Source organism: Lycium barbarum, chromosome 9 (genome assembly GCF_019175385.1).
Source record: "Lycium barbarum isolate Lr01 chromosome 9, ASM1917538v2, whole genome shotgun sequence".
Taxonomy (NCBI): Eukaryota; Viridiplantae; Streptophyta; class Magnoliopsida; order Solanales; family Solanaceae; genus Lycium; species Lycium barbarum.
This window is the reverse complement of record NC_083345.1, coordinates 17,125,140-17,137,397: the sequence shown is the minus strand read 5'-3', so window position 1 is coordinate 17,137,397 and position 12,258 is coordinate 17,125,140. Positions and strand designations below refer to the sequence as shown.

The 12,258-nt window shown below is 35.1% G+C and overlaps 3 protein-coding genes across 6 annotated transcripts; 1 reads left to right on the top strand and 2 right to left on the bottom strand.

Annotated features, from left to right (window-relative positions):
• Window positions 1–1,029: 1,029 nt before the first annotated feature.
• On the bottom strand, window positions 1,030–4,959 carry LOC132608915 (beta-glucosidase 11-like). The gene is made up of 13 exons (XM_060322714.1): window positions 4,788–4,959; window positions 4,158–4,221; window positions 3,834–3,889; window positions 3,671–3,746; window positions 3,506–3,577; window positions 3,264–3,351; window positions 2,909–3,167; window positions 2,697–2,812; window positions 2,382–2,602; window positions 2,158–2,186; window positions 1,981–2,068; window positions 1,734–1,824; window positions 1,030–1,450 (listed from the first exon to the last, which is right to left on the bottom strand). Exons 1-13 carry the CDS (start codon window positions 4,929–4,931, stop codon window positions 1,219–1,221), a joined length of 1,536 nt encoding a protein of 511 aa, XP_060178697.1. The 5' UTR covers window positions 4,932–4,959; the 3' UTR covers window positions 1,030–1,218.
• Window positions 4,960–5,193: 234 nt separating this feature from the next.
• LOC132608921 (uncharacterized) lies at window positions 5,194–10,382 on the top strand. Of its 4 annotated transcripts, none has more exons than XM_060322724.1 (4): window positions 5,194–5,924; window positions 7,710–7,809; window positions 9,236–9,557; window positions 9,677–10,382. In XM_060322724.1, the coding sequence occupies exons 1-4, from the start codon at window positions 5,896–5,898 to the stop codon at window positions 9,727–9,729; spliced, it is 504 nt and encodes a 167-aa protein (XP_060178707.1). In that variant the 5' UTR covers window positions 5,194–5,895; the 3' UTR covers window positions 9,730–10,382. The 4 variants fall into 4 exon arrangements, 2 of the variants coding, with proteins under 2 accessions (XP_060178707.1, XP_060178706.1); XM_060322723.1 differs by having other exon boundaries at window positions 9,640–10,382; XR_009570613.1 differs by lacking the exon at window positions 7,710–7,809 and having other exon boundaries at window positions 9,236–10,382.
• Window positions 10,383–10,961: 579 nt separating this feature from the next.
• LOC132611707 (beta-glucosidase 4-like) lies at window positions 10,962–12,142 on the bottom strand (the record flags this gene model as incomplete). Its single annotated transcript, XM_060326092.1, has 2 exons — window positions 10,962–11,424; window positions 12,039–12,142. Coding segments are annotated over 2 exons (336 nt in total), but the record flags the coding sequence as incomplete, so codon positions are not given.
• Between the last annotated feature and the right edge of the window lie 116 nt (window positions 12,143–12,258).

Here is a 12,258-nt window from a genome sequence, read left to right as displayed (position 1 = left end):
ATAGCAGCCATATAGAGAGAAAAACGTGAGAGAGAAAGGAGATTTTCATCCAGAAATTTTCTGCTACAGTAGTCCTCTTTAAGTTGCGTTTCCCGATTCGTTAACCGTTGGATCGTGCTGAAATTTGAACTGAGGGTTCTCAACATCTGGTTCTTATATTTCAACGGTGGAGATCGGATTATGTGGTCTATAGCTCCATTTTTATAGTACGAACAGTAGCTCATTTTTGGGGGTGATTTCTCTCTTTTCTTCGCTAGTTTTGGTGCTATCTTTTATTTATTGTTGCTCTGTGCTTGACTTTGTTGTTGTTGACATTTGGAGAACATTGTTGTAACTCTTGTTGTTTATAGTGGAGCTTTTGTGGGCCGGAGGTCCCGTGGATGTTTCCTCTTTACATTGAAGAGGTTTTACCACGTAAATTTGATGTCTCTTCCATTCGATTTATTTTTGCTTTGCTATTTTATTGTTGGTATAGCTGCTGCCTGGATTTCCATTTGTGCTAGTGTTTATTGTCTTCTCTTGGTTCAAATAGTGTGGGAAGTTTCGACTTGGGTATTTATTCTGTTGTTACCTCGTCGTGCAATTTGGTTATTGCTTGTTTCTTCCCAACACAAATTAGTATGGACATCATGATAAATTATGCACTTCGTTAACAGTATTATTTATTAAGGGGTGTGTAAAGTTCATAGTAGACAAGTAAAAGTAAACGGAGTGAGTATATATCTCACAAAGTAACAATTGCAGGAGAACCCTTTAAAAATGAGAGAAAATGTTCAAAATAGATGTTCAAAATAGTGCCTTAAGTTTGGGATTTGAATTAAAATGGCCTTCGTTCTTTAAGACGGAACACTAATCCTTTCGGTAGTATTCTTTCTTTAGAGGTAAAACTGCATGTCCGATTATTCTAGCCAAAAGCATTTCTTGAATGCCTCGTTGATAGGTGCAAATGCTGCAATCGCTTGCCTTAAATCTAAAATGTACCTATGTAATTTCATTTCATTTGCATAACTAAACAACTGAGAATGAGAATTACAGAATAACTGCATTATAGATTTTCTTATGCTGTGTAATTAGTATTAAAATTCGTCCTCATACAAGGATACAAGACTAATCGTCTAGACATAATCATCATTTGTAAAAATTGCAACAGAGAATTGTGAAATCCATAACTGGATTGACAACACAATAGAACCCAATACTCGCGAAGGAAAGTAACACTTATTGAGAAGAATGAAGTAATTTATCCTCAATCTCAAGAAGTGCAGTATATTTGGAGGCTTTTCCCTTCAAGAAGTTAGAGTACCATTGTGCAGAAAGCTTTGGATATCTTGTTAAGTCTTTGTCATTCAAATCCACATAGTATAAGCCAAATCCCGAGTCATATGCGTTCATTAACTCAAAACAGTCTAAAAATGACCATGTGAAGTAGCCTTTGACATTTGATCCGTTCCTATATTAACAAAGAGATGCGGGTGATATTATGGTCTCTCTCGTGGCGGAGCCATGATTTTCATTAAGGGAATTCAAAATATTAAGAAGTAAACACACGAAGAAGTTAAGGGAACTCAATATCTGTTACAAATACATACAAAATAATTTTGACCTTATATATGAAGTACTTATAACTTTTCTGATGAAGGGAGTTCTGATGAACCCCTTCGTGCCCCTAGCTCCGCTCAGGCCTACAGTCTCTCATCAATAGCAAATGTGTAATGTGAAGATAGGGGGCTTACCTCACAGCATCAAGCAAATTCCCAATATAAGCTTGCAGATATTGTACCCTACTTGTATCATTTAACGATGCATTTCGGGGTGTCATTTGACCTGCCAAAACAAATAACACCAGGTTTTTTAGAGTTCTTGTTTTATGGGATGCCAACGCGTATAAAACTTTATTGGGCTCAGAAATTTAAAGCAAAGGTATAGGTATTTGATGGGTGTTTGTGTGTGAGAATGAGAGATAAAGAGAAAGGGGGGAACCATTTTCATGAATATACATAGGTGGATTGCCATAAGATTGCTTGAAATATTCTAGTACTCCTTGTAGACCAGGTTGTGTCACTGGGTACTGATTCAGAACATATTGTCAATGGAAAAATAAATAAACATAAACAAGGTCAAGTGCACCATAGAATTGAAGCATGTCGCGATCCTCACCAGGCCTGGAGGTGGACCACCAAGAATGACTGCATAAATAAAGTGATAGAAGCATTGAATCTTGCATCAGACAAATCTAAAACAGAGAAAACTGATCCAGTAAAGAACTGGCGTTGGTTCAGTACCCGATCAAATTTTAGCTGATTAATATTGTCTTCTAAAGCCAGTTAAATGGATCATTATCTTTATTTTATAATGATTGATGCATTAGTCATTATTCTTACTTTTAACTTGACATGCTGCATCGGCATTGAAGTCTCTGATATCAGTTTCCAGGCTGCTGGAGTTGTCTTTGACATGTGCGTTCAAATAATGGTTCAGGGCTATGAAGTCTATGGCACCTTTAACTTGCTTAGATTCTTGTCTTGTGAATTTGGGCAATCTAGAGCCAGCATTCTTCTTCATTATATCAGGATAGTCTCCAAATATCAAGGGATTTGCAAACCTGTAATAAGGATAGGAGTTATAATGAACCAAATAACTTCAGTCCATCAGCGTTAAAGTTTGAGATGCTAGGCCAAAACACTTATGCATCTTACCAGCCTATGTAGAAATCATTAGCTCGTTGTGCTGCAATTATATCGGCTGTTTTATTTGTAGAAGGAAGTGACCAGAAAGCAAAGAGATTTAATCCAACAAAACCATGTTGAGTTGACTGCATTGGAGCATATACACTATTAGCAAACATTTGGGAATTTAGAACATTAGTAGATAGTGATCACTCATGGATTATGATGTTTATCGGTGATACCTTGTACCTTCTCCTGTAGAGTCTCACCACAGCTGAATGGGCGAGTAGTAAATTATGAGCAACTATGTATGGCTCGGTCGAAGAGTTACCTCTGGAGCAGTGTTTCACTCCGAAAGGTGGGGAACAATGATTTGGAGGGAATATTCCATCATCATAACCGGCTAGAGCAAATAAATTGACTTCATTCAAGGTAGTCCAATGCAAAATTCTGTCACCAAATTCCTTGAAGCACACATCCGCGTAAGCAATGAAGTCATCGCTGAAAGAAAAACATGAACAACTTTTATGCATTCGATTATATATAAAGAATATGTAGCCAACATATGAACTAAACTAGAAGTACTCTGCATCACACATTATCTTTCGGCTCATCCATCCTCCATAATCGTCTTCAAGTGCTTGTGGAAGATCACTGTGGCATAGAGTAACATGCGGTTGAATTCCTACAAATTAAGGAAAACAAAAGGAAAGGACAATGGAGTCTATCAGATAAGCGATAGATCATTTATTAACTCATAATCTTGCTTGCAAGAAGTGAAATTCAAACTTCCTACTGAAAAAGATAAGAACTAGTGCACATGGAAATGTGATATATACCATGACTAACGATTTCATCAATGAGATTATTGTAATACTGCAATCCCTTAGGATTAACGGGACCTCTTCCATCTACATAGAAAGCAAAACTCGAGTATGAGAAAGGAAGATAAAGCTTAATAATAACAGCATCATATGCACTATTAGTTGAATAAAAGTGCTTACTAGGAATAAGTCTTGACCACGATATGGAAAATCTATATCCTTCCAAACCCGTGTCAGCCATGAGTTTTACATCTTCCTGCAATAAACAGATTTTAAGGGCAGTCAAATTAATCATCAATTATGTGAACTCAAGGTTAAATTGATCTAGTTTCGTCTTCTAGACCTTGTATTTATGGTATGCGTCACAAGATACATCTGCAGTGGCGCCTCCATATCCACCTGAAAATTTAGGGACCGAACTTGTAGAATTTAGGTGTCAGTTGTTGCTGCTGTAGGAACACGGCAAATATACTGGCCTTTCCCAAATCATAACGATCTTTCAAAATATTATTTTATTTAGTACCAATAAAGTTTCTTTTAACTTTCTAATAAAACTGAGAAAAATTTATAATTCTATTATTTACAAATCTATTAGTTCATCCTGCTAAAAAAACCATAACATACTTTGACATTCAGAGATTAACCACAAAGGTTAAAGAGAACAAACCAGCATGAGCAAAGGTGTCCCAAATGCTAGGAGTCCTTCCATCTTCAAATGCTGCCCCTTCAACCTTTCACCAAGCGAACCGCTAGTCAAGTATTTACTGTCTACTATATTTGCTAACTAACACTGTATATCCATATATACACACATAATCACATGCATATTACATATACATTAGGCCAGCGCCAGAGATATAGAATTCACATGAATAAGTAACTTTTGCACAAACTCTACCTATTAATTATGAAGTCCGCTAGGTATTGATAAATATTTTATTATGAACCCAGTTATTATTGTAATTAACTTGAGTTTGCTACAGTAACACCTAAACGTCAAATCTCGAATCTGTCTCTGTGTGCATGTCATGTATGTATTCTAATTTTCGGTATCTATATTGAAGTATACACCCATACACATATATGTATTACCTAGTTATCTGTGATTTATTGTATTTGCTAATCAACACTATATAAGTAAGAGTTTAACTTCTATAAACTGATGAAAGTGATGTACATTTTGCAATATCAGGTCACTTAAAGGCAGACACTCATGTTGTTCACAGTCAGTGTATATGAGTTATTAAATCGTACATCTAAACGTATAATTGCAGGAGTGAAAATAAAAATTACTGACTTGATAAGCAGAAGAACCGGAACCAAAAACGAAAGTATCAGGGAAGTCAGCTCTGTGGACATCATCCGCGCCGAAAACTACAAGGGGCAAAACAAGCGTCATTGCAGAGAATATACATCGGAGCTGCTTCGCTGGAGTAATCATTCTTCTTTAGGTATTGTCGTAGCTTCAGCAAAACTCGTAATATATAGTCTATCAGTTTTGTCGTATAAGACTACAAATTTACCATTAAAGAGAAAATTAGCAATGAATTAGAGAAAGAAAAGGCAAGTCTCTGTCAGTTTCAGTAAACATGCAGTTAGATATCGTGCTGAATCAAACTACTAGAGGCTAGAGGTGCCAAAATTCAAAATAATGACATGGTTATGAAGGTTAGAATTTTTTTTTTCTTCTTGCTTACTAATTAAGGTAATTGAAATATCTCTTATTGGATTTCTTGATCCATATACCACATTTTAGCAAGTTCCAGTAAACTATGAAACCCCATAGTTGGAGAGTGCACAGAAGTTGACGTAGAATTGTCTACTACAATTTCACACACGCAAAAAAAGCCGATTTAAAGAGTGTGATGATTGATAGGACGTGGAAGAAGCAAATTTTGAGAGAACTTTTTCATCTTTTTCAGGTTTTGATGTCACTTTCTAACTTTGCAATCGACCCATTGCGGAGATTGCTCATTTTTGGTAAAGAAATAAAGAACCACATTGCTAGAAGTCCTAACAAATGTGTCATAATATGAAAATCCATGCTTGACTGCCGCAAATATACTGTGCAACAAATTCGACTTCCTTTTTTTTTTTTTTTTTGACACTCCCATCCCTCCATAGCCTCATTTATGATGTTACCCGCACCACACTAACCTCTTTCATGATCTCAATAGTTAATATTACGTTTAAGATTATCTTTTTGTAATCTTTTATGTAATAGTATAAATAAAGGTATGAAAATTGATATGATAGACGCTTGATGAGATAGAAAAGCCTCTATTTTCTCTTTACATATTCTTCGATTCTCTTTGTGTTACTGTTTTTAATCTTTTATTTTACAATGTTATCAGCACAAAAATTCTGATAATCACATTCAAAGCGTGGGTTATGTTTTTCCTCAAATGCTCGTCTCTAATTTAATTACCAGCTGGTATGGCCTGTTATTCCTTTGCAACATTGATTCGTTGTGATTGTCATTTTTGGTTCTTATTAGTTCTAAGTGTTTGACTGCAGCAGTTGATTATACCAGCTAACTTTACTCTTGCCTATTTACTTTTTTTCCTACTAATTACCGTCTTCGGTGGAATCATCTGTCCGCATGAACCCATTGGTTAAAATTAATGCCATAAGATGCAACGTGTCAAATGCTTATAAAGTCAAACCTCTCTATAATTATTATTCGTTATAACAATATTTCATTATTACGGCCTGATTTTCTCCGAAACCGATTTTTTATGTTATATTTTACTTTTCTATAACAATATTCTACCAATAACTGTAGTGACATTCATTATAGCGGCACACTCTTTGTAAAATTATCTCTCTATAACAGTCATACTCAAATATTGTGTAATACTCCTTCGATCCGATTCAAAAAGAGTATCCACTTAGCGTTATTTTTTTTGGTTCAAAAGAGCGTTCGCTTACCAAATCAAGAAAGAATTGACATTATATTTTCAGACTTACCCTTATTAAGTATTAGGTGACCAAATCACCTATTTAATTTGGGATAGTTTAGTCCAATAACCTAGTTTTGCTTAAGAGTTAGTATTTTCTTAAGAGGTGGGCAAATGATCTAGTGGACACTCTTTTTGAACAAGAAGGGCTAATATTTTGTGAGAAACATATTATGCATAAGAAAAATATTAAAATATTTTGGTAATCAAATTCCTTTTTGCTAAAAGTTTGGAAAAAAATCATCATTAATTCAAGTGTTATATTATCACTAAAAGACTGAAATTTAAGAAACAACCTATAATGGTAGAATTTTATGTCAAACTTGAAACATTTAAATTTTCAATTAATTTAAAATGCATATGTTCTTTAGATTTTAATTCTTTATCGATACAGTACAACTAGTTACGAATTTATTAGTCACTAGTTTGGCATGGAAGTGAGACTTGTTACCCAGATCATCCCAAAGAAAAGAAGTTTCAAATATCTCGGGTCTATTATACAAGAAAATGGGGATATTGATGATGATGTCTCACATCGTATTGGCGCAGGGTGGATGAAATGGAGGCTTGCTTCAGGAGTGGTGTGTGATAAGAATGTGCCACTAAAACTTAAAGGTAGGTTCTACAAAGTGGTTGTGAGACCGACCTTGTTATACGGGGCAGAGTGTTGGGCAGTCAAGAGCTCTCACGTCCAAAAGATGAAAGTTGCGGAAATGAGAATGTTGCGATGGATGTGTGGGCACACCAGGCGAGATAGAATTAGGAATGCAGATATTTAGGGTAAGGTTGGAGTAGCATCAGTGGAGGACAAGATGAGGGAAGCGAGATTGAGATGATTTGGGCATGTGAGGAGGAGAGGCACAGATGCTCCAGTGCGGAGGTGTGAGAGGTTAGCTATGGATGGTTTCAGAAGAGGTCGGGGTAGGCCGAAAAAGTATTGGGGAGAGGTGCTGAGACAGGACATGGCGCAGGATCAGCTTACCGAGGACATGATCTTAGATAGGAGATTTTGGAGGACTCATATTAGGGTAGAAGGCTAGTAGGTAGTCGTTGTTTCGATCTATAGTCTATTGCCCTTTGTTTCTTGCTACTATATGTGGTTTCTTGTACTTCGATTATCTTATTTATCTGTGGTAGCTATTGTTCCCTTTTTTTCCAGACTGCTTTATTTTGACTTATTCGCTTTCTTTAGTTTCATTTGCATTCTGCTTTGAACTGCTTGTGCTTATCTAACCTTTCTCGTTGTGATTTCTCCTGAGCCGAGGGTCTTTCGGAAACAGTCTCCCTGTCTTCCGAGATAGGGGTATGATCTGCGTACACTTTACCCTTCCCAGACCTCACATTGTGGGATTTCACTGGGTATGTTGTTGTTGTTGTACAATTTTAATTAATGAAATAGATATTAACAAGTATTTTGTTTTTCATTTATAACATAAAAATTACAGAAAAATAAATTTTTGCGTATTTTTGTTTATAATAGCTAAATGAGATTCAAAAATCAAATGTCAATATACATACATAACAACACCTCACTATAACAGCTATGAAATTTTCGGACTAACACTGCCACTTTAGAGAGGTTTTACAGTACTTGGCAAACATAATATTATCAAGATCTATGCTAACTAGCCTATTGGAACATCTTCTGTGTAGAACAAACTATGCTATTATTAATGAGATTACTTGACCAGACCTTATTTGCTTTTGAAATTGAAATATGCCTAGTTGACCAATATATATATATATATATATATATATATGGGGACATAGCTAACTTACTACCTTCATATAGTATGTTAGCAAGATTATATAGATATATACTAGTCTTTGGAAGCCCATGATAAGCTCGGACCTAAAATCAAGGTAGAAAACTCCATATTTGTTTAAATTAAAAAAGAGATAATTTGACATATCGTAAACTAACATAGTTGGAAGTATTTAAAATAATTTCTAATTGACTAGAAGAGTAGTCGACTGTTCAGTTTTGCTTTTCTTCACAATGATTCAGAAAAAATTTCACTCTCTCCGTTTCAATTTAAGTGTCTTAGTTTGACTGGACACAAGGTTTAAGAAATAAAAGAAAGCTCTTAACATTTAATTTTTGTTATTTTTTCTTAACTTTTATTGTTAATTGTTAATGAAATTATTTATTTCAATTCAGATCATAAACTATCACCTATTTTTGAGTTTCCTATCAGAACTATCAGGTGAGAGTTTCCCACATAAACTATCACCAATTAGTTTGTAAAACACACCTCAATTATCACTTATTCACTTTTTCTACCTAAACTATCATCAATTAGTTTGCAAAACACAGGGGTAATAGTTTAGGTAGAAAACTCTTACACCTGATAGTTCAGGTGGGAAACTCAAAAATAGGTGATACTTGAGGTGTGTTTTCGACCCTTAACCCAAAAAAAAAAAAAAATAACCGCAAGAAGTCACACCCAAATGAGAGTTTAGCAAACTGTAAATTAACAAAGACCCAAAATTTCAGCCGAGAGAAAAGCAAGCAAAGCAGCCCCCTTTCATACCTTTTAGGTGAATGAATAAACTTGCTAGTTTTTGATATGCAAACCTACTCTAGATATTTCCAGACCATTTTGTCTTGGCAATTTGAAGAGTTACAAATTATGATTTTGTAGTACATCTTCTCTAAGAAAACATATTTTAGCTTCTCCAATTTGTTAGGTCCAAGGTTTCACCTATTAATTTTGATGATAACAAACCAACATAAGTTTTAATAAAAGAACATTTACTTGCGGTAAATTTATTTTTGGTATAGGCTTGTTTGATGAAGACGGATCCGGTGAAGATACAAGCAAATATGGAAAAGAAGATATTACAAGATGGAATTATGGAAGAAAAGCTTACTCAAATCAAGGTGTATAATATATCTACCGCAAGCTTGGAAAGAGGGTGGATGGATTTTACTACAATATTAAGGCAAGACTATTCAGATTATTTGGTAAATTGCTACAAGTTTCTTTATGGAAATAAATTATACTTCCAAGATCTATGCATGGAAGGAAAGCACTTATGGAATAAATTATTATGCACAAGATTGGCACAGATGGAAAGGAATATTATTGCATTAGCCCGGGATGGTAAATATTCATTTCGTAATATAAGAGATCTTCATATATTGACTTAAAGGAAGTTGTGATGATTGATTTTTATATTTGGAAGGAACACTTTTGATTGAATTAATACTTAAATGGAATAGAAGTTTCAAGCAAAGAGGCCATCAAGGAAGTAAATATAAAGGATCTGTTTTGATTGGACCTCGCGTGGAGAAGAATTGAAATTGGGAGCACTTACTATATTGATGGGGCGTTAACATTTTACTACAAAAGGAAAAGTCTTTTTGGAATGAGGATTTCTTTCCTTACCAATAATGAATCTGGAAGCATGAATCAAGACACACATCAAGTCAACAACAAAGGAAATTCTTTTCCAAAATTAGAAGACCAGTTCAACGGCTAGACTATTCAAGACCAAGTATAAAAGACAAAGCAAGTGCAACAATTTAATTCACGCAGCCAATTATACTTTTGTCTTAACCTTCTCAAGTTTTTTGCTCTACTTTTCATAAGCATTGTAATTCTGAGTGACTTACTGTGTAAACAACTAAAAGAAGAGGGATATAGTATAGTTGGTGAGGCTTTGTATTAAGAGGTTGTGTCATTGTTCGTTTCTTTGGTGAGCGAGTGAAAAATCAACTTTGTGCGTTGTTGGTGAGCGTGTCAAAACCAACCCTTGTTCGTTGTTGGTGAGCGAGTGAAAATCAATCTTGTAAACGTTGGTGGTGAACGAGGAAAACCACAAAGGCTGTACTCAACTCAAACTACAAAGAGCTTAAAAAGATAATCTCCTTGCAACCCAAGGGGACTGGATTAGGATACCACATTGGTTCCGAACCAGTATAAAAATTGCTGGTGTCATTTATTTTATTACTCTCATATTATATTCTGCACTCTTACTATTTATTGTGGTTTATACTTATGCAAATCGAAGGACAAATAATTTTGTGCAGGCTGTCTCGCTATCAGTCGACTGACACCGAACAATAGTCGACTAAATTTTTTAACAGGCTTATAATTCACCCCCTCTTGTACTTTCACAATTATGTCTGGTAAAAAAGAATAGAGTGACTTGCTCTAACCAAGACTCCACTTTTTGTTTTATCTGTCAAGCGTATGAATTTCCGAGAAAGTAGATAGACCAAAAGAGGGAATGAATAGGAATGATAGTACTATTGGCCAAAAGGTCACCTGTGCCCGTTAATTATTTGTACAAGATAATTTAATATTAAGAGTAAATGAGCAATATTAGGTGCAAGTAAGTATTTAATGTGTAGTCATGGGACAAGGTGACTCTTGTTGATTGTGATCAGTTGATCTGATTGATCAAAACTGTCAATAGCTGGTTGTGGAATTCTGCTACGTAAATAACTGTGGCAAAATGTGAGGATTCTAAAAAAGAAAGCATGACTCTGTATGGGTTAAGACTGTTAGAGAAACTACAGAGATAAGACTGACATATAGCTTATATGCTCATTGTGCCCATGAAATGATCAAGACATAAGTCGACAATCTGTTGGGAGTGTGGGGTTTCACGAACAGAATATTATTTTCTTCCCACGAGAATTTTGTGTAGGTAACATCTAATTATTTGAAAGGGTAATCTAGCACCTTTTGCAGGCAAAATTATTTTAGAGAAGAACCAATTTAGTAACAAAATTAGGATTTGTAGATAGGAAGCTTGTCCCCTGCTTGGAAAATTGCATAGTTCCTCGAGCCTTTTCCCTTTAAGAAGTTGGCATACCAGTATGCAGAAAGTTTTGGAAACCTTCTTAATTCTTTATCATCCAAATCTACATAGTGGAGGCCATAGCGCGGTACATAGCCACCAAGTAACTCTAAACCATCTAAGAAGGACCAGACGAAATACCCTCTTGTATTCGATCCGTTCCTGCATTATTAAGGAGAGTGTACACACGCACAAAAAAGAAGCTTTTAGCGAAGTGCACATGAGAAAACTTAGTCTACATCCACTTGAAAAATGATTAATGAAAGTAAATCTTTTATGCTCTTAACCAATGACTTTTATGCTCTTAACCAATGAACTTGCTCAGTATTAGCAATCAAGGTACCTACCTTTTGGCCATAGGACAAACAGATAAAAATAAGAGTTTTAAGTCTATGTATTTACGGTGTATTGTATATACCAGGTCACTTATAAGGTAATTACATGTTAATGCCTATGATGAGCATTAAGTGGTAACCTAATAGAAATGGCAACAGACCTGTTATAGTAACTTAAACTACATTAATCCTTACACTGTCAATGTATGTAACTTAAATCCTAAAGGTGGCTCGACTTAATTAGGATAGTGGTCTCAACATTTTAACTAGCAAGAGTGTATACCTTTATGATTTTGTTTAGTTCTTGAAAAATGTTTTGCCAAATGTACAAGAAGCAACTGAACTTGACTTTCCATCTCTTCCAAAGACAAAATAAAATATACAATTGATGAGAGACCTCTCTGACTACAGCTAGTCAATAACTTTGTTGTGAGAGAATACCTGACAGCATCAAGAACACTCCCAATGTAGGCATGCAAATATTCTATTCTTGGCGTGTCATTTAGCGTCCCATTGCGCTGAGACTTTTGACCAGCCAAAGCAAATCATTCTAAGCATCTCTAACACTTTTCACTTCAGGAATTTGAAGAAAGTAACATAAGTATGGTTGCAGCCTAAAATCCTCATTATTGGAATTCAGAGGAAATTACATTACAATATA

What these genes read in the sequence shown, in the direction of transcription:
- LOC132608915 (XM_060322714.1), bottom strand. Translation starts at nt 4,931, where the DNA reads ATGATTACTCCAGCGAAGCAGCTCCGATGTATATTCTCTGCAATGACG. An exon ending in CCGGTTCTTCTGCTTATCAA is followed by an intron (nt 4,222 to 4,787) that starts GTCAGTAATTTT and finishes GCTTGGTGAAAG; the next exon opens with GTTGAAGGGGCAGCATTTGA. An exon ending in TCTACAGGAGAAGGTACAAG is followed by an intron (nt 2,813 to 2,908) that starts GTATCACCGATA and finishes GCTCCAATGCAG; the next exon opens with TCAACTCAACATGGTTTTGT.
- LOC132608921 (XM_060322723.1), top strand. Translation starts at nt 5,896, where the DNA reads ATGCTCGTCTCTAATTTAATTACCAGCTG. An exon ending in TCTAATTTAATTACCAGCTG is followed by an intron (nt 5,925 to 7,709) that starts GTATGGCCTGTT and finishes ATTTCTCCTGAG; the next exon opens with CCGAGGGTCTTTCGGAAACA. An exon ending in ACATTGTGGGATTTCACTGG is followed by an intron (nt 7,810 to 9,235) that starts GTATGTTGTTGT and finishes TTTTTGGTATAG; the next exon opens with GCTTGTTTGATGAAGACGGA.